The sequence below is a fragment of the Cariama cristata genome, unplaced genomic scaffold, assembly GCF_000690535.1.
Source record: "Cariama cristata isolate BGI_N322 unplaced genomic scaffold, ASM69053v1 scaffold8118, whole genome shotgun sequence".
Classification (NCBI taxonomy): Eukaryota; Metazoa; Chordata; class Aves; order Cariamiformes; family Cariamidae; genus Cariama; species Cariama cristata.
The window spans coordinates 1-18,201 of record NW_009629392.1 but is presented as its reverse complement, the minus strand read 5'-3'; the positions used below and the strand labels follow the sequence as shown (position 1 = coordinate 18,201).

The 18,201-nt window shown below is 41.9% G+C and overlaps 2 protein-coding genes across 3 annotated transcripts in view; one reads left to right on the top strand and one right to left on the bottom strand.

Moving 5' to 3' along the window:
• The window catches only part of FBXO11 (F-box protein 11), a 39,967-nt gene extending 36,365 nt beyond the window's left edge, over nt 1–3,602 (top strand). The window contains exons 19-22 of the mRNA XM_009705145.1: nt 119–226; nt 1,557–1,665; nt 2,078–2,176; nt 2,256–3,602. Coding sequence (XP_009703447.1) covers nt 119–226; nt 1,557–1,665; nt 2,078–2,176; nt 2,256–2,385 — 446 coding nt within the window. The 3' untranslated portion in view covers nt 2,386–3,602. The remainder of the gene's footprint in view (nt 1–118; nt 227–1,556; nt 1,666–2,077; nt 2,177–2,255) is intronic.
• Nucleotides 3,603–3,657: 55 nt separating this feature from the next.
• Nucleotides 3,658–17,609, bottom strand: MSH6 (mutS homolog 6). Of its 2 annotated transcripts, none has more exons than XM_009705146.1 (9): nt 17,408–17,609; nt 14,531–14,706; nt 10,552–13,096; nt 8,901–9,166; nt 8,161–8,278; nt 5,377–5,466; nt 4,591–4,745; nt 4,256–4,455; nt 3,658–3,739 (listed from the first exon to the last, which is right to left on the bottom strand). In XM_009705146.1, exons 1-9 carry the CDS (start codon nt 17,565–17,567, stop codon nt 3,658–3,660), a joined length of 3,792 nt encoding a protein of 1,263 aa, XP_009703448.1. In that variant the 5' UTR covers nt 17,568–17,609. The 2 variants fall into 2 exon arrangements, with proteins under 2 accessions (XP_009703448.1, XP_009703449.1); XM_009705147.1 differs by having other exon boundaries at nt 10,552–13,093; nt 17,408–17,600.
• Between the last annotated feature and the right edge of the window lie 592 nt (nt 17,610–18,201).

Here is an 18,201-nt window from a genome sequence, read left to right as displayed (position 1 = left end):
TGATGGTTTAAAAAGAATGAACAAACTGTAGACCATGAGAGAGGTACAAACGCACAGTTGCTAAGGATTTAACTTTCCCGCTTTCTTTTCTCTTCTTTGTTCCCCTGACCCAATAAAGGTATTGAAATAACAAACCACGCAACTGCAACATTAGAAGGCAATCAGATTTTCAACAACCGCTTTGGAGGTTTATTTCTAGCATCTGGTGTCAATGTCACGATGAAAGGTGAGCCTGAGCCCTTGCTTGGTTGTATTTGTTCACTTTGCTTTTTTTTTTATTTGGTGGTGGGCTTTGGGTTTATCGTACCATTTTGTCCATTTTGGGGTCAGATTTGGTACTACCTTAAGCTGAGTTCTACCTGAGGGTTTCAGCTGGAGGTAGTAAGCCAAGCTAAGCTATCTCTTAGATTTTTAGACAGCCAGACACTTTCAAAGGTAACTGAAGGTTTTCCTGTCATGTTAAAGCTCTGTTAATAGCTGTTCTGTCTCAGAATTGTTTCCAGACTGGTTACTGGTCTTTGGCCCATCTCAATTCCAATTCTAAGTCAATATAATGGAAAGTCTTTTGTCACATATCTGAAAAGTGTCCAGTAAAGAAATGTACCTCGCTTGCCTTTTAGGATTTAAAGGCATGTATATTCACAATCCCAAATTGGTTTTTTTGGAAAACAGGAACACTTTACATACATAAAATTCCCATGTATAGCAAGGAAGTGCACCTGAGATGAGATGAGATCCTCTTGGAGGAGACTGGAGCGATGGTTTGAATGCCAGACAGCTCCAGGAGGTCATTCTAGAGGAAAAAGGTTCAGCTTGCAGAATTTTTCCCTGCTTGGCTGTACTCGTTACGCCTTTTCCTGTATATTCTTTACACCACTTAAAACACAAGCTCTGGCTCCCTGCTTCGTGGCTCCTGAGCTTACTGACTGCACCAGTCAGTGCTGTGATGCTACTGGGAGCAGAGAAAAGTAGTTTGAGGTGCACTTTGGGACTTGATAGAAGATCTAGTAGTTGAGTAACAGAGAGGATTATCAAATTTTTTATGCCTGGAACGCATCTTTTAAATGCTGGAGGTGGTCAGACTTAATTCCACTTCCGTTGTGTTGGAAAGTGCCTTATTTTTAAATTCCCCTGGGGGAAAAGCCACGTTTCTCTGCTCTCTGAGGGATATGTGAAAGGCCTTAGGGTAGGTGAGGGGCTTTCAAACATGGGGGTTTCAGACTTCTCAACAGAACACTTGAGCCTGAGAGGAAGGCTTGTTTCTGTAACCGTTTGTTCACAAACCAGTTCACAAGGAGTATTTCAGTGAAGGCTTCTCAGGCATTTGATGCAATGCGTGCAAAAAGGAATGGTCGTTCTCGTGTGAGGAGTGCCCTGCCTTGTCTGGGCATCTGCCTGGTCTGCCACTGACGATTTGATTCGCTTAAATGCAAGCATATAGAACTAACTGTTTCTAATGGGTTTTCCTTGAGGTTCTAACACCTCAAGGGAAAAAAAGTCGTTGATCCAGCTGTGATTAGTTCTTGGCTTTTCCCCCCCACCCCCCCTCCCAACAGATAACAAAATAATGAACAATCAAGATGCCATAGAAAAAGCTGTCAGCAGAGGCCAGTGTTTATACAAGATATCGAGTTACACCAGCTATCCGATGCATGACTTCTACAGGTAACGGGTTCTGTTCTGTCACCCACAGTAAGGTTCTCAAAGAAACACTGTTTCTTTTCTAGCAAGAGCCCCAAACCAGTTGCCTTGCGTCTGTTAGCACACAAATGTGCGCTCTTCCTCAGCTGCAAAACACAGTTAAACAAGTTCCCGTTGTCCTGAATTTACCGTGGGCTTGAGAAAAATGTGGTTGCTGTGAACCCAAGCCCAAGAGATCACACCACAGAACAGCTTTTTCAAACCAAGCAACCAAAAGTGTGCCATGAAATCCAATTTCTTGTAAAATTCACAAGTTCCACAGTCCCGTGCACACCCTTTCTTCTGTGCTGTTCTGCCCCTATGCCCTCCCTGAGCACTTTGCTTGGCTCACCTGTCAGTTTTTCATTCATGCCTAACGCTATGCGTTTTCCTTCAGATGTCACACCTGCAACACCACTGACCGTAACGCCATCTGTGTGAACTGCATTAAGAAGTGCCATCAAGGACATGACGTAGAATTCATTAGACACGATAGGTATGTTTTAAGCAAGTACGGTGAGCTAATTTGAGAACGCCAGTACCATAGCAACTAAAGAGCTCTCTTCCTTTTGTAGGTTTTTCTGTGACTGTGGTGCTGGAACACTGTCTAATCCCTGTACGCTTGCTGGAGAGCCTACACATGATACAGATACACTATATGACTCTGCTCCACCTATAGAATCTAATACATTGCAGCACAACTGAATTCCTTTCAGAAAGCAAGTCCTGCCATTCTAATATCATAACTATTAAAACTTTTTTTTTGGAGGAAGTTGTACTTGCCCATTTCTGCAGAGAGAGACTGTGTTAAAGCGGCTGTGTGAGGTGTTGACACTATGGAGCTCAACCTACCAAAAAAGAAAGTGGCAATATGTTGACTCAGGATAACAGAACTGGGCGTTTTAGCATTACTGTGTAAACAAAGACTTTGAAGGGACAGAAGTGAAGAAAAATAAGCTGCAATTTTGTACAGATACCAACTTCTGAAAGCTGGTGTTTTTACAAGTAGCATTGAAACGCAGTCCAACTTGCAGTAGTACTATTCTGTAGACAAGCAGCATTCTTTGTTGCTGCCTTTATGGACATGGGTACCAATTGCTTTTGTAACATGGTAAAAAAAAAATGTGAGCTAGCACTTCTGCATTTCTTTTGATTTTTTTTAACATTTATTCAGATTGAGAAATATAATTTTAATGCTTTAATCTCATGTAGTTTGTTTCTAATTTCAAGCAAAAAAATCTTACTGTACTTGAATGTGTCCTGTTTTGTTAGCACACCTAGACTTGCTGTAACTGTACTCATGTCCCAGTATGTACGTTCTTTCTATGAAAGAGAAAACACTAATCTTAAATTATATCCAGCAATTTTTCTGGTGTCTTCTGAAGTTAGAATAATCTCCTTCCCTGCCCCAGCAATAGTCTGTACTCAAACCACCCTAACAAACAAACAAAAAAGCGAGTGTTTTAATGAGACTTCCTAGGCTATAAAATGCACTATAAAACAAAGTACCCGTGTAACTAAGTTTTGTGAAAGAAATTTTACTATGTTTTAAAGTACACAGTAGAAAGTCTCCTCAAAACAGTCTTGTACTTTACTCTGTTCATAGTTTTTTTTGAACAGTCTGGACATTACTTACGTAACCTGCTGGAAATCACAGCAATTTCCTGCTCTAATGAAGCTGAGACAAGTATATATACAGCCCTATACAGTTTCATAGCTTTTTTCCATTTATGTGTATTGGTGACAGTGGGTAATCAACAGCCTGAAAGTGTATGCATGTACCATAACATCTAGACTTAATATATTGTGGAGTACTCAATAACCATTATGTAGAGGGTAGGTAAGAATTAAAGGGTTTAATTTCCTAGGAAAGACAATGGAAAAATGGTCATTTTTAAAAAATAAAGTTTATTAGATCATAACGTTGTCTGATACCACCTTCTTGAGAAACCACCAGTACAAAAACCACTTGCGTTCTTAAAGATGGTTGATCATCGCAGTAAGCTTCTGAACAGCCTTTGCATCGCTTGTTGCCCCATCCACCACCAGGCACAGATACCTGAGGGAAATAACCAAGTCAGCTTTGCCAAGCGCAGACACCGAGGGGCAGAGCCTGAGCTTCCCCCTTACCGCAGAGTTTTCGAAGCCATACGTGCCATTTTGTGTCTGGTGTAAAGGCTGCCGGCAGCCCTCACTGCCTGCTGTGGAGGCAGCCTCTGTAAGGTCCCCCAGCCACCGCGCAGCAGCTGTGGGCACTGGGCGTACTCAGGGGTTCCTTCCCTTGGCTCAGCTTGCACCCAGCCCAACACCTCTCTGCAAATTCAGCTCTCAGCCCTAGAGAGCATTGCAGAGACCCAAGGCTTAAAAATACAGCATTACTCATCCCGTCTGCCCTCTCATAGTCAGGCTTTAGTACTCCCCTCCCTCACTGCCTGTCAAGTACATTTGATAGTCACAAAAATAGTGCAAACTGCCCCCTCTGCCGCAAGACTATGAGCAAAAGCCACTGCCCACATGGTAAAATGGATGCCTGCTAAGCAAGGTGCAACTTAAAAATGGAGAATCAAGGCCTTACCTAAATATTCTCAGTGAAATGGTTGTTTTTTCAAACTCTTTTGCTTTTCTGTGCCCCTTCTGGATAACTTCCTCTGGAATATTAGCAAGCCTTGCTGCATTGAAGCCGTAGCTCTTCGGACATGCTCCTTCAATGAACTTATACAGGAACGTAATTGTTTCCTGGCTTGGATCTTCGCTCTCATTTTCCACCATACACGCCTAGAAAGGGTAAGTTACAAGTCAGGGTATGTAACACTTACCTACAGACTAATGAATGCACAAAACATCACATCCCTTTCTCAGAAAAATCCTGTACTTTGGCGCTCACAACCCATGCGTTACACTTACACGTACCATGTGACCGAGCCGCACAGCCGCGTTGTGGGAGTAATCCTCTACCAGGGAATGGTAGTGGGTGGAGAACAGCGTCCGACACCTGATTTTCTCTGCAAGTTCTTTCACAACTGCGCTCGCTATAGCAGTTCCATCAAAAGTAGCTGTGCCTCTGCCTGCCGAAGAAATGGAAAAGCTTTTGCATGCTTGGGAACCACACTGGCAAAGTAAATTCAATCCATGGTTTACCTGATACTATGAGAGCCCCCTACTCTTAATTGTTACTATTAAGAAAAGCAAAGATGCTTTTCTAAAGACAAATGTGATGCATTGTTTGCCCTGGATCAATGTGTATTGTTTGTTTTTTCTCTTTCCTCACTGTGTGGAAGAGGACAAGCAGCAGTGAGTAGCATGAAGTACCCCAAACGTTTGCCCTGTAACAATCACACTCTCTTCTGCACTGCAGAAAAAAGATGTTCTTTTCAAAAAAGATGATCTCTCTTGAGACTTGCTACTGGCTTGCTCAAGGGTTACTTCAAGTAATTATGCAAAGGAAGGCAGGAAAACTCATTTAGAAACAGGCTAGTAACAACTGGGGGGTGGAAGGCGGTGTCATAGTTCCCAGGGCATCCAAGAAGTACGTGGTTTAGAGAGAGTGACGTTGATACCAGCAAGTTAAACATTCAGAGCATTACAATAAAACTGTCCCCCCTGTGTCCCTGGTTGCCACTTAGACAACCCAACCACCTGACAGCTAGTCTTTACTCTCAGCTTTAATTTCCATCTATTACAGAAGAGACTAATTACCCAGTTCATCCACAAGAACGAGGGAATGCTCTGTTGCATGCTGGAGAATGCTGGAAGTCTCACTCAATTCGACAAAGAAGGTACTTTCACCTTTAAAAGAAATGACAAAAAATAAAGCCATGAAGTAGTCAAAGAACTGAAAACCACAACTGAACCCCCCATTTAATCTGCACTGGTCTTGGTCAAGCTAAAGTGAAACTTGGCAGCAAACAGAAGATGAACAAAAACACAAAACTTTTTTTTTCCCTAGCAAGAAAATGGTGGGTCTCCCTTTGCCAGAAGCAGATTTTGGTTCCTTGAGGGTACAAGCATGGGCACAAGTGCAATTAATGGAGTTTCAGGCCCTGTGATCTGTCTACTGGTCAGATGGACCAGCTGGGCAAAGAGAGGGACACAAAGGACACCAGATGGGGAGAACCTTTTGCCCCTTCTTGCTCTAAAATGCACCAGGCAGGCCTAAGGTGTGCAGCTTTTCCGTGTGAAAAAGCAAGCGGAAAGTCTTTTAAGAGACTGGACTTGCTGGTTGGGTTGTTGATGTCATAAGGTCATGAATTATTCAGATCATTAAGGCTGTACGCATATGTACTCGACTGAATTATGACAAAAGAAATACACTGCTCCTAAGGACTCAACACCTTACAGGAGTTGTAGTAACCCAGCTAATATGAGGCCTGAAATTTAGACCTGAAATTGGTATTTAGCAGATTACAAGCAGAAGTACACCATTATTCAGACCCTTGCACACAATAAATCCGCATGTATAAAGTCCACATTTACTAGTTCTTTGGAGGGTTCATTCCAAATAATCACATGCAGCAGCAATTAATGCACTTTCAGAGCAGGCAAGTATTTACTTCCTGGACACATGCTGCATGAATGCTGCTGTGCTCTAAGTTTTTCAACACAAATCATTAAGCACTGTCCAGCAATCCTGATTTTCTGCATTTATTTAAAGAAATTTCCAGGATTGAACATGTTTTTAACAATGTTTAGGAACAACTATTTATTCACTTTAGAAAATAAACCCCTAAAATTATGGAGGCAATTCTAAAATGGTGTTACTTAAAATTTACTTCATAGAAGTCCTGTTGACATCCGTTACGAAATGACTGCCATGGAATGACTGTCACCGTGCTTTCACTTCTACACAGCGTGGAAACAAATGCATCCAGAAGAGATTTCAAAGCTAGCTCTGCTGTGCAGCGTTCAGCCTCGTGATGTGAAATATTAAAACATTTGTGCACATATTTAGAAAATAGCTCTCAGTGGTTAGAAAAGAGTTGAAAATGCTACATTTTTCTAGAAAATGCTTCTCTCTTGCAGAAAGGGCAGTTGTAGTTCCACCATAAGCACTTAAGTACTCTTCCATTCTTAAGATTTCTTTTTGTATTGAAATTAAAGAAAATGGAAAATAGCTGGGCAGAGAAAGCCTTAATAAAATACTCTAGCTGCAAAGAAAAGCCTTGATTTGGGGAAGTGTAAATTTTTTTTTTTAATTAAGAACTCAGAATGATTCGTTTCCAAATTCCTTATGTGCAACAAGTTCAGTAGGCTTAACTCCTTTCATATTCACTGACCCACATTTTTCAGCAGAAAGATCACAGAAAATCTGCACCCCCCCCTTAAATGAGTTGTGATCCTACTCTTCTTGCCACAAAAAAATACTTTGTTTTTCTAGCCCCGTGACACTTGGCCTACCACCACAGGCAGACTTTCCCATTCCAGTTGTTGCATCATCCTCCACTTCTGTCTTCCTCTCCACGGAAGAAACAAAATACTCCCACAAATTGTGAGCTCCTGCTTCCAAGAAGGAAGCCTGCCTCTCTCTCCATCGTCTGAAGAAGTCAGATTTCAGACCTAAGGCAGGCCTTCTCACGGAAACAAGGGACCTCTAGGCTTTGTACCTTCTTGCAGGAACAGCTCCTCTACCTGAACATGACTGGCCTACTCCAGAACGCTTAGGAATAGCAACCTAGGTAAGTAGAATACAATCAACTGTTACCTATCCAAAAAATGTATTTCTCAGACTTGCATCCAGCTGAAAGGCAAGCTTTTAACGTTAAAATTCATTAAAAACTGATCCTATCCTATCCAGTTTTGGGCCCCTCACTACAAGACAGACATTGAGCTGCTGGAACAAGTCCAAAGAGCAACGAAGGTGGCGAAGGGCCTGGAGCACAAGTGTGATGGGGAGTGGCTGAGGGAGCTGGGGGTGTTTAGTCTGGAGAAGAGGAGGCTGAGGGGAGACCTGATCGCCCTCTACAACTCCCTGAAAGGAGGTTGTAGTGAGGTGGGGGTTGGCTTTTTCTCCCCGGTAACTAGCGACAGGACAAGAGGAAACGGTCTCAAGCTGCACCAGGGGAGCTTCAGGCTGGATATTAGAAAGAACTTCTTCACTGTAAGAGTTGTTAGGCATTGGAACAGGCTCCCCAGGGAGGCGGTGGACTCACCATCCCTGGAGGTGTTCAAAAAGCGTTTAGATGTGGCACTTTGAGATGTGGTTTAGTGGGCTTAGCGGGCATGGTGGCATCAGGTATACGGTTGGACTTGATGATCTTTGAGGTCTCTTCCAATTATAACGATTCTATGATCCTATGAGTCCGTCAGAAATAACAAAGGACAAGCATAACAACAATCCTGTTTCTACTCTGAACAATGAGAGACAAGTGAGTCGCCCAGCTCTCCCTGCAAAAATCAACAGCCCCTCCCTTTCCAACTTGCCACTCAAAGCAAGAACGGAAACTCACCCAGTGGCAGGAGCACTTTGGCCATTCAGAAACTCACCTGCCATAATTCGGTCGGAGGCGCCAAGCCTCGTAAATACTCTGTCAATCGGTGTAAGCCTGCAGACTTCAGCAGGTACGTAGCATCCCAGTTGAGCCATTATAACCAGGAGACCAGCCTGCAGAACAAACATGAAAACATTTCCATTTTTACTACATGCTTGGAGCTTCAGTCCCACACGAGAACAAGGGAACAAAACTCTTATTTCCCCTAAAACAAAGACTAAGAATACATAACGCTTCCTACTGTTCTAACAGCTCCAGGCTGCAGTATCATAATCTCAAGTAGGACTAGAACTACTCTGAAAGCCTTCAAAAGGCACGTTCTCACAGCAAGCACTGCTTATACAGCAAACTCCCTGTTGCTTTCCCAGTTGCCACCGATCTCTGTTTTCATCTTGTTCAACCTGCAGAAGCATCTTTTGCCAGATGATGCCAAGTCCTGGATATGGCCACTTGAAAAAGATAAAAGATACTCTTATCACTTTTTCTCAACTGTCTCTCATAAGAGAAATAAAACTTATTCCTCAGTAAAGTAAGCGACAGTCAAAAATCTACTGTCTAAATATCGGCTTTTTCTACCAGATTATATTTTGGTTTTGCAGTGTCATTGCTGTGCTGCGCACCCTGAAGGCCACTGCTTGGACCTCCTCTGACATTTTCTAAACAGTCATCTAATTCCTTTGTGCAAAACACAGAGTTACTCTAGAACATTTCGATCTTACGTAGACAGTGAATCACCTGTCTCATGAGTGTAGATTTGCCGCCCATATTTGGGCCAGTTACTAAGACACAGGAAGCTTCACTACTGTTATCTTCATCTTTGCTGCCTATCACGATGTCATTAGGAATAAAATCATCCCCAAAGAAAGTTTTTGTAATGCATGGATGCCGTGAATTTTTAAGTTCCAGGAAGGGAGGAGCACTATCCACAGGCAGTAGAATTACAGGTCGGCACAGTGGTCCATCACCGTCTTGACTGTAGTTAGCAAGGGACATCAAGACATCTATAAGATTAAGAGAAATTCCAGTAAGTCACGCTTTCACCTTTTTTTATTCATTCACTGGAATGCATTTACTCATTGAATAGCATTTTTGTAAACTCAATTTTCTATTTCCATTCCATTTTCCTGTTAAGGAAAACAGCCCAGAAGTACTCCAGAAGAACAAGTAAAAGGTGTGGGAGGGGATATTCACAATGTCTTTCCTCATTCCTTCCAGATTTCTACTGATGTCAGATTGTCCTGGTTTCAGACAGGAACAATTCTCCCTTCTAGTTTTTAGTTTAAGAGTCTTTAACATCCACATCATTTCAATTCAAAAGCTATTTTTTTGAGGTACATGTAAAAAAATACTATTTTCTTGCATTGGCTTTTAATTTGGAACAAGACAAGCAAAGAGGGAATCAGCTTCTGTGACAGTGAATTACTTTGTTAAGAACTATAATACTGCTTGAAAGTTGCCCAAATAAATTTATATAAATATTAAAATTCTGTTGGCCTAGCCGAAAGCAGCAGCACACCCCCCCTCAATTAGCCTAGCTCCAAGGTTCTAAAAGCTGATTACCTACAAAATGAGACCATGTGATGTTATTTTAGAGACTTTAGGTACACATATTACAGCTAAGCCTGAAAGCTGTCTCCCTCGCCACTGACAATCAATTCAGTACTTGCCCTGGTACTGCAGTGCAGAGAATGGGACTCAGAGAATCCGTGCCCAGACAGCCCTCGCTGCCGGCCTGTCCTCCCTTTTCTGCCCCAGTGGCATTCAGAGAGTGCTTTCGTTTTTCCCCTGGAGTGCCTCATGTCAGCAGAAAATTCACAGTACAAGAGTACACCAGTCCTGAGGAGGGACTATAGGAGACTGTTCTGCCCCAGAAATTTAAGGCAGATTTGGGTTAAGCCTTTCTACTAGACTACCTTCTTCAAGGCAGTGACAATCACCACTTTTTTTAGTTCGAAAGGTTGCTGAGAAAGCAGCTGCTCAGATGGAAAGGAGATGACCAGCTGGTTAGATTTGTGTACCTCCATCTGCATCACGGCCTTCATTTAATAAGAAGCTACTAATCCATACACGAGAATCCCAGAAGGAGCGGGAGACCCACCAGGCTACACCAAATGGTGAGAAATACTCAGCTGCACACCTACAGTCACGCAACAGGAATGAAGAAAGAGCCTGCAAACATCAAGACCCAGCGACTGTTCTGCCATTTACTGACAGGAAGGAAACAGGTGATCACTGTTAATTATCAATGCTGTTAATCACAATCAAGAGTTTTTAAACTACAAATTAAGAGCTGGCAACAAGCCTTTTTTGCTTATCCAGATCAGATTTCATCATTTTCTATACAAGAGTATTTTTACTGTTTGTCAAAATGAAGAAAACCTCTTACCTAACACAGCAATGCATTCCACAGCTGTCTGCCAGTCTTTGCTATTTTTATCAAAGTTGTAAAACAAACGCCTCATACAGTCTTTTAGTGCTGCATCTCTGCGCTCTTCAGCATTAACCATCGCAGCCAGCATCTTCTCGATCTCCTTGGTCCAGTAACGTTTATATCCCTTCCTGGTTGACTTCAACTCGTATTCCTCAGGCAAATTGCGTGATACTACACTTTCCGGTATTTCCATTTGGTACCGATTTTTGCCTGCCCCCCAGTACAGCACAGATTTGAATCCAAGCAGTTTGCGTTGCTTATCCAGGTATTTGTGAAGATCTTCCTCAACAGTTTTAATATCCTGTAGTGCTTTATCATAATCGGGGTCAAAACCCGCCTTTGGAGTAATCACTCCTGTCTTTCGAGCCTGGTTATGATCAAAAGCGGTATCCCATCTTTTAAGCTCTGCACTCAAGTCTGGGAAGCGGCCGTCGGGATTTTTGGCTTTGCGGGTGACTAGCTGCTTAAGGACTTTAGATTTGAAGTCGTTGGCAACTTCTTCCATGACATCGACAATTTCATTCATTACTTTAAACCCCTCCAGTGCAGACAAAAAGTCAGCAATCTTTTTTTTGCTGTATTTGATTTCTTCATAAAAGATGGCCCTGCTGTCAGGATGGTTCTGACTTTTCAGTGGTGATCCAATGCTGTGAATTTTGCTGAGCAGCCTTTCAAGGTCAGGAAGTTTCTTCAGGTGCTCACTAACCTCAGACATTTTATCTGGCACTGCCAGAAGGTCCTCAACAGCATCTAAACGATCGTTGATGGATTTAGGATTACAAAGCGGGGCGCAGAGCCACTGCTTCAGGAGTCGCTTCCCAAATGGTGTACAACAAGAATCGATCCTTTCCAACAAAGTACCTTCTGTCGTTCCATTGGTTCCGTTCTGCAGGACTTCCAAGTTCATCAGAGTGACCCCATCCAGCACCATCCGCTGGTCAGTTTTGGCAAAGAAACTACTTGAACTCGTAGTTTTTGCAGTATCAATATCCACAGGGACGTACTCCTTAAAGTTTGCCAGCGATAGAAGCTCCTGATCAATCAGACATTTTTTGAGATAGAAGACACATCCCCCAAGGGCTGACAAAGCCAATTCACTGTTTTCACCTGGAGTTAATCCCAGCGAGTCACTCTCTGAAGTCAGAGATTTGATTACAGAAGGCAGAGAACATCCGTTTTCAGAGCTCTGTTTCTCCTTGAAATATCCCTCCTCAAGAAGGACTTTTAGTGTTTTAGATGCATTCCAGAACTGGGAACCAGAGATCAGCCCTTCCTGAATGCAAGAAACAAGGGAGCCCTTCAGTATCTTCTGGGTGTCCACAGACAGGTTCCCCTTCTCGTACAGTACCTGCACAGGAGTGTAATGCGCTACTAAAGTCCTAAACCTCGAACAATGCCGGTCATCTGAGAACTGGCCCACATAAAACTTCCCCACTGATGTGTCAACAAAGCAGACCCCGTAAACACGTTGTCCAGAGGAGTCCTCTTTTTCCTTAACGCACAGAAGGTATTTGTTATGGTTCTCAGAGGGATCACAGTCCAGAATGCTGTACGTCTGAGTTCCTTTGGTGATGATTCTGCATATTTCTCGGCGTACAACCTTGTCAAATTTTGTTGGGTGGGCCATTGACTTGTAGCGCGTTTCCATCATTTCAGGAGTTTCTGTTTGCTCAACACGGGCTACCTTGTAACCTTTCTGCACTAGAACATCAGAGAATCTGCCAAACGCAGTTTCTGGAAAACCGGAATGGGCCCAAGTACCTTTCATAAAGATCAAGCCCAACTCATTTACACCAGTGACTGCATCCATATGATACAACTCATAGAATTTTCCAACTTTGTAGAAAATCACAGCGTCAAAGTTTTGGCTTTTCAGCTGCCACCACCGCCGCATTCCTGGCGTGCACTTGTTGAGATAGTCCTCCGGTACATACAGAGTACATGGGTCGTAATCCGGGTCACCCTGCCGTTTCCTGTGTGCATCTTTCTTTTTCCCTTCCTGCAGCCAGTCAAGCTTTTCATGTTCCCACACTGCAAAGCCACTGGTGCCTCCACTGCAAGCATTTGCCTGAGATTCAAAACTTTCAGGTGCTGCAAATGATGTCAGCTTAGACTTAGCTTCTAAAGAAACTGTTACCGCTCTTTTGGGCGTTTCAGAACATTCATTTTCTAAGCTTCTCCTTTTAGCAGGCTTGTTTATCTCTCTTCTCTTTCGTTTAGAAGGGACTTTTACGGGACTTTCTGCAACACTCTCTGCATCTGTTTCTGTGTCGGTAGATTCATTTTCATCCACCCCACTACTTGCTTCCTCGCTGCTTGCCGCTTCTTTCACATCAGGCTTGAACTCTATATCAGAGCCATCATGATCACTGTCGGAATCCAAAACTCTCCTTCTTTTGGCTTTTGTGGCACTTTCCCTGCTCGTTACTCGCTTATTACTCTTCACATCCTCCTCGCTATTGCAGTCATCACTGTTGCCCGATGCACTTTCACTCATCTGCTGGAAAAATAAATTATTTTACCTATAGAAAATTCTGGCTACAAAGTAAAGTATCGCTGCTGCAAAAAGCAGCGCAAAAATGTGCAGTAATGCAGGAGCTCTGATAATTCAAGCAAGAGACAGTAGAGCCACAGCAAATTCCGTTTACCTTCACAGAATTTTTTTCTGGCTAACAAATTGCTACCAGCCAGTGGCATAATTACTCCTCTTTGTATTCTTTACAGCCTCATTCATTACTTTGCATAAGTGATGCTGGTGAACAAAACACTTAAACTGGACAAAAGGCATATGGTATATGAAATTCAGCACTAAGGAGAAATGCCTCCATAAGCTCTAATTTTTTCTGTGCTGTAATTTTTTCTTACCGACCTATGTCAGAAACATGACTGGGTTTTGCAGCCTTTCAATACTAGCCTATGGGACTTTTGCCACCCTCCCCCCCCCTTTTTTTTTTTTTAAACTACCTATTTCCACCTACAAACATACTACCTTATAGTAACCTTCATGCATGTCTAGGAGAAAGAAACAAAACTCCATTATTTGCCTTTTCAGCCTGAAACTTTAAGAACTCCAGCACCAGTGCTGGAGAAAAACAGCAGCAGAGAGAGACTGTAGCGACTACAAAGTGGCAGTGCCCACTGCACTGTTGCCACAAGCATAACACAACGCTTGGGGTGGCACCTGTCCCTCAGGGCAAGGTCACACTGGAGAAAGAGGAGATGGGCCATGCTGACAGAGGAGGTAAGGAAAACCACTATCCCACTGACAGTTTCTTCATTCCATTCCTTTCCAAAGAAATCTACCGAAATAATATTTGTATCATTCACAACACAATGTGAATACAATACCATAAGAGATCTCTTTTTAGTTACCCCACCAACAGGCTGGTGTTAACAGTACAAGAAATTGTGTTTTGGTGCTACTCCACAAGATGAGGGCAGGCTCCAAAAATCCAATTTAACGCCTTAGGATGAACCTCACAAAGGTAGAAATTTCTACATTATGACAAGTTAAAACTTCAGATCGAACTTAGGGGAACTTGGAATATAAATAGCAGATAGACAAGATAAAAACATGCACCAGAAAAAAAAAAAAAAGTACTTTGAGTAAGAAAGTGAGTTAAGCTGCGTTACCCAGGGAGTGATCAATGAAGAGAGTTAGAGAAGTTAAGTAACTTCTGAGGTCAGTCCTTACCAAGCAGAACACCAAAGAGGTATTAGACTTGTCTTTCCAACTAGAAAAGGCGAGAGACCAGTGTATGACCCGACAACACCGAAGCAGTACAAAAAAAAAGACATATGGACACATACGCACACATGATTAAAGAGCAGATGGTACCAGAGAATTGCAGGATATTCCATGCTTAGTTCCAAGAGACAGCTTCTAAGTTCTAGCACTACTTCCAAAAATGACAGCAAGTAAGAAAAATTTTACCTCCATTTCCTCCTCTTCCTCCTCCTCTGTGTCTGAAGGTTCGTTGCATACTGCCAGTTCAAGCCGCTTAGTTTTATCTTTACTCATTGCATCATCCGCCAGCACCATTGCTCTCTTAATTTCTGGCTTTGTACTATAAAACATACCTCCCTTCAGTGTCTCCCCATCTGATGAACCTGTAAAACCACAAATAATCTGTCAGAAACTGAAGTTAGTCTAGCATTTAGACAGTCCTTTAGTTAGTGTTCATACTTCATTTTTAAATGTATTCAGACAACTAGTATAATGATCTAACATTCTGCATTGTTACCAGTCATTCCCACATGATCTTAAATATAGCAACCCATCACCCGTTTAGCCTGATAAACTACGCCTAGAGACCACATAAACACCCACCGATGAAATGCCTACCTAGTACATGATCACTTGAAGAACTGCTTCTATTTCTGCAACTCATTACCGCATCCGCATACTTCTAAGCTCAGCTCTAAACACCCTCGCACCAACTACAGTTACTATTGAAAAGTAACACTTTATACTAGCAGCGCAGCAGACCTGACCGAGACCACACGGCTATTTTAGCAACGATAGGTAAGTTCAACCATAATGTTATCTTCAAGTTATGGGCTACAACTCTGCTGGCCGTTCAAACTGCTCCTGGAAGGGCAGCAAGGCATCCTGACCCAACACCAACCTATTTGCCAGATTAGCTGACCATCAATCACGCCGGCAATTCACCCTGACACTGCAGGGTATCAAGCAAAGCCTACTATTAATAACTGCACCACTCCCTCATCCTCTTTCATATCCCTTGAGCGCCACAGTTCCTCCTTCCACAACCTGTACATAAACACAAAAACAAAGCCAGCCAATCTAAGGACTGATTTCTAGAAATAGTCCCCAAAGACGCTGAGATTCATCTTAATGCCATGCTCAAGAAATTAATTGCATATATAACAGATCATATATTCCCTCTGTGGAAGGAAAGAAGGGGGACATAGGAGTACACTATAGATGAGGAAGGGCAATTCCTTTTTCTGCCCTTGCAAGTTTAGCTGGCTGCATACGACAGTAGGATCTTCTTGAATCGGTCCTTAAACTGCCCTCTCTTGTGAATCCCTTCACACACCGCCATGAACTGAAGCTTCAGCTCTAAGTCAATGGTAGACACAAGGCAGCTGACTTGTAGAAGGTCAACGATCTCAGAAACAAGCCAAACAGAATTCTTTCTCACATTCATTTCTTTGAGCTTGCAGTAGCAAAGCATGGAGTTACAAGTAGCTGCTCCTAGAGCACAAATGCAACACATTAACAAAGCAGATTTCCATTTTAGTTTTGCAAATGCAATGAGACAATCTAAAATTTTTTTGCGTTTAATACTGACAATTTAACAATGGCAGGAGAAAAATCTCATCATTTAATTTAACTGCATACTCAGATGAGTAACACCTGCATATTCACTTAACCAACTTGTATGTCACTCCACTTCTTACATGTCCAACTGTTAGAAGTCTAGCTCTGTGCTGTCTATACTTATTCAGTTACAAACAATAACACAATGTAAGAAACTTCTCAATTTTCTTACACAAACCCCAACACTCTTACTTCATACACAAAGATGCTTTTTGTCTGAATTTAAAACGAAGCATGTATTTAAATGTTTTTACTGTTCTGCATCAGCCACACTTCTTGTAGATACACCAGTGGTTCTGTGCTTAAATGTTTTGAACACTTCTTATTTTTCTACAATTTTCTTTTGGTAAACAGATCCATTCTCCTTTTGTGTATTTGCTTCCAAGTACAACAGCAAGCTGTTAAAATATATTTGATCCTTTTAAAATACCTTCTGGAAAGATACATATAAACCACGGACCAACTCACTTGTGTTAAATTATGCTAACACTTACGGTAATAGCATTATCATTTTAATCTAAAACTAACTATGGCTTAAGTGCAGTACATTTAAGTACAAACAAGCCAAAAAAAAAAGATGATGACACAATCACATGAGATGGAACTCTGACTTGTAAAAAGAAAGTGTTTAAACTCAGTTGTTTCACTGACATCATAAGCAAATCCTACAGTGTATCAAAACCACTGTATTACACCTAAAGTACTTGTTTGTCTAACAACAGTTTACAGCCAATGATTCACAGTTTTCAGCAACAGTAAAATTATAAAACAAGGGGAAAACAGATCATGGTTATTAATAAGGCAAGATTTATTATGCAAAATGTTCTTTTAATTCTTGATTATATTTGATTTTCATTAGTAAGCAAGTAATTTCTTCAGTATGACAAAGATCAACTCTGCTCTGTAACTACACACACTACCCTAACAAACACTGAATTCTCAAGTTACATACTTTACTAACAAAACTGCACTGCATTGCTTAAAAGTAACACCACAGTAGAATTAATATTAGTTACCTAACATCCTCTGCCTAGCCTTTTGATTCTGGACAAACTGCAGCTCCCAAAAAGCTGCTTAAAAACTTGGTTTGACATTCCTAATGTTTTTAAGGATTTCAGGGCTAAAAATTGAAATAGTAGATTTATCTTTTAGATCTTTTTTATATTGATGGGAGAAATAAAGGAAAAAAACTTTACAACATAAGCAAGCTTTCAGTTTGTGTTCTAATCTAAGAAACAAGAGGGCTTAGCATTTTATGTTTAAAGAACTGTATAACCATAAACGCACCTATAACCCTCAAAATCTTGCTTTCTCTAACTTACAAAGTACAGAACATGCTTTCCCACCCAATACTAATCTTGGTTTTGCTGCTCTTCCTCTACGGAGAATACCATACCCTACACTCCATGCCTATTTTTCCAAAACAAGTGGCGTATTTCAAGAAGTTTTATTTATCTCTCTTACCTTTATATGGTCTCACATATTTAATACTGACCCAGCCCCTTGTAGGGCTGTCATCAAAAAACTGTACGTGGACACGAGTGGATTTCCCTTTTCCTCTGACTATTGTTCTTTCAGTCGGATGGTTGTATATGAGGCACGGCCACCAAGGATAACCTTCCATCTTGGCCCAGACCAAGTCACCAGGTGAATACTCACAGGAGGCACTGCAAAGACAACAGGTGGGTAATTTAGGGAACATAAACATTTAAAACAGCTCTCTTCACTGCTTCTGAGCTGCTTGTCCTCTGAAGGTCTTGGAAGACTCCCGGGTGGTGCAACCTGGATTACGCAGTCCTTCTATACCACCACTAATACTTCTAATTAAATGATTTTTTGCATTTACTCCTCCAAGTTCTATTGGATCCCCACAGAGATAGCATTTTATTGTCAGAGAAGACCAGCTGAGGTTGGGAGGGACCTCCAGATCTTGTCCACCCCCCCTGGCTCAAGCAGGGCCACCCAGAGCCATGTGTAACCAGACTCTTGGTGGATTTCTTTCTTAAGGGAGGGGGAGAGAGTAACCGGGTCCTACCAGGCATTAACTAAAAGATTGCAGACTACCTATTACGTATTGTCAACCTACATAACTAAGACAAGTTTTCCTGTCGAGACTAATCCTCAACAGGGCACCTAAAGGAAATGAGTAAGAGTTCAAAAAACCCTCAGGCTACAAAAAACAAACAAATAAATAAAAACTCGGTCTCCACTGCAAAGCACCTGATGGAGCCTTTGTTTGCTCTCTCCTTCTCCCCAGA

Excerpts from the sequence above, each read along its gene's own strand:
- MSH6 (XM_009705146.1), bottom strand. The coding sequence starts at position 17,567 with ATGGAAGGTTATCCTTGGTGGCCGTGCCTCATATACAACCATCCGACT. Across the intron at positions 13,097-14,530 it reads AGGAAGAGGAGGAAATGGAG|CAGATGAGTGAAAGTGCATC; the intron begins GTAAAATTTTTC and ends TTATTTTTCCAG. Across the intron at positions 8,279-8,900 it reads AATCTACACTCATGAGACAG|GCTGGTCTCCTGGTTATAAT; the intron begins GTGATTCACTGT and ends TTTGTTCTGCAG.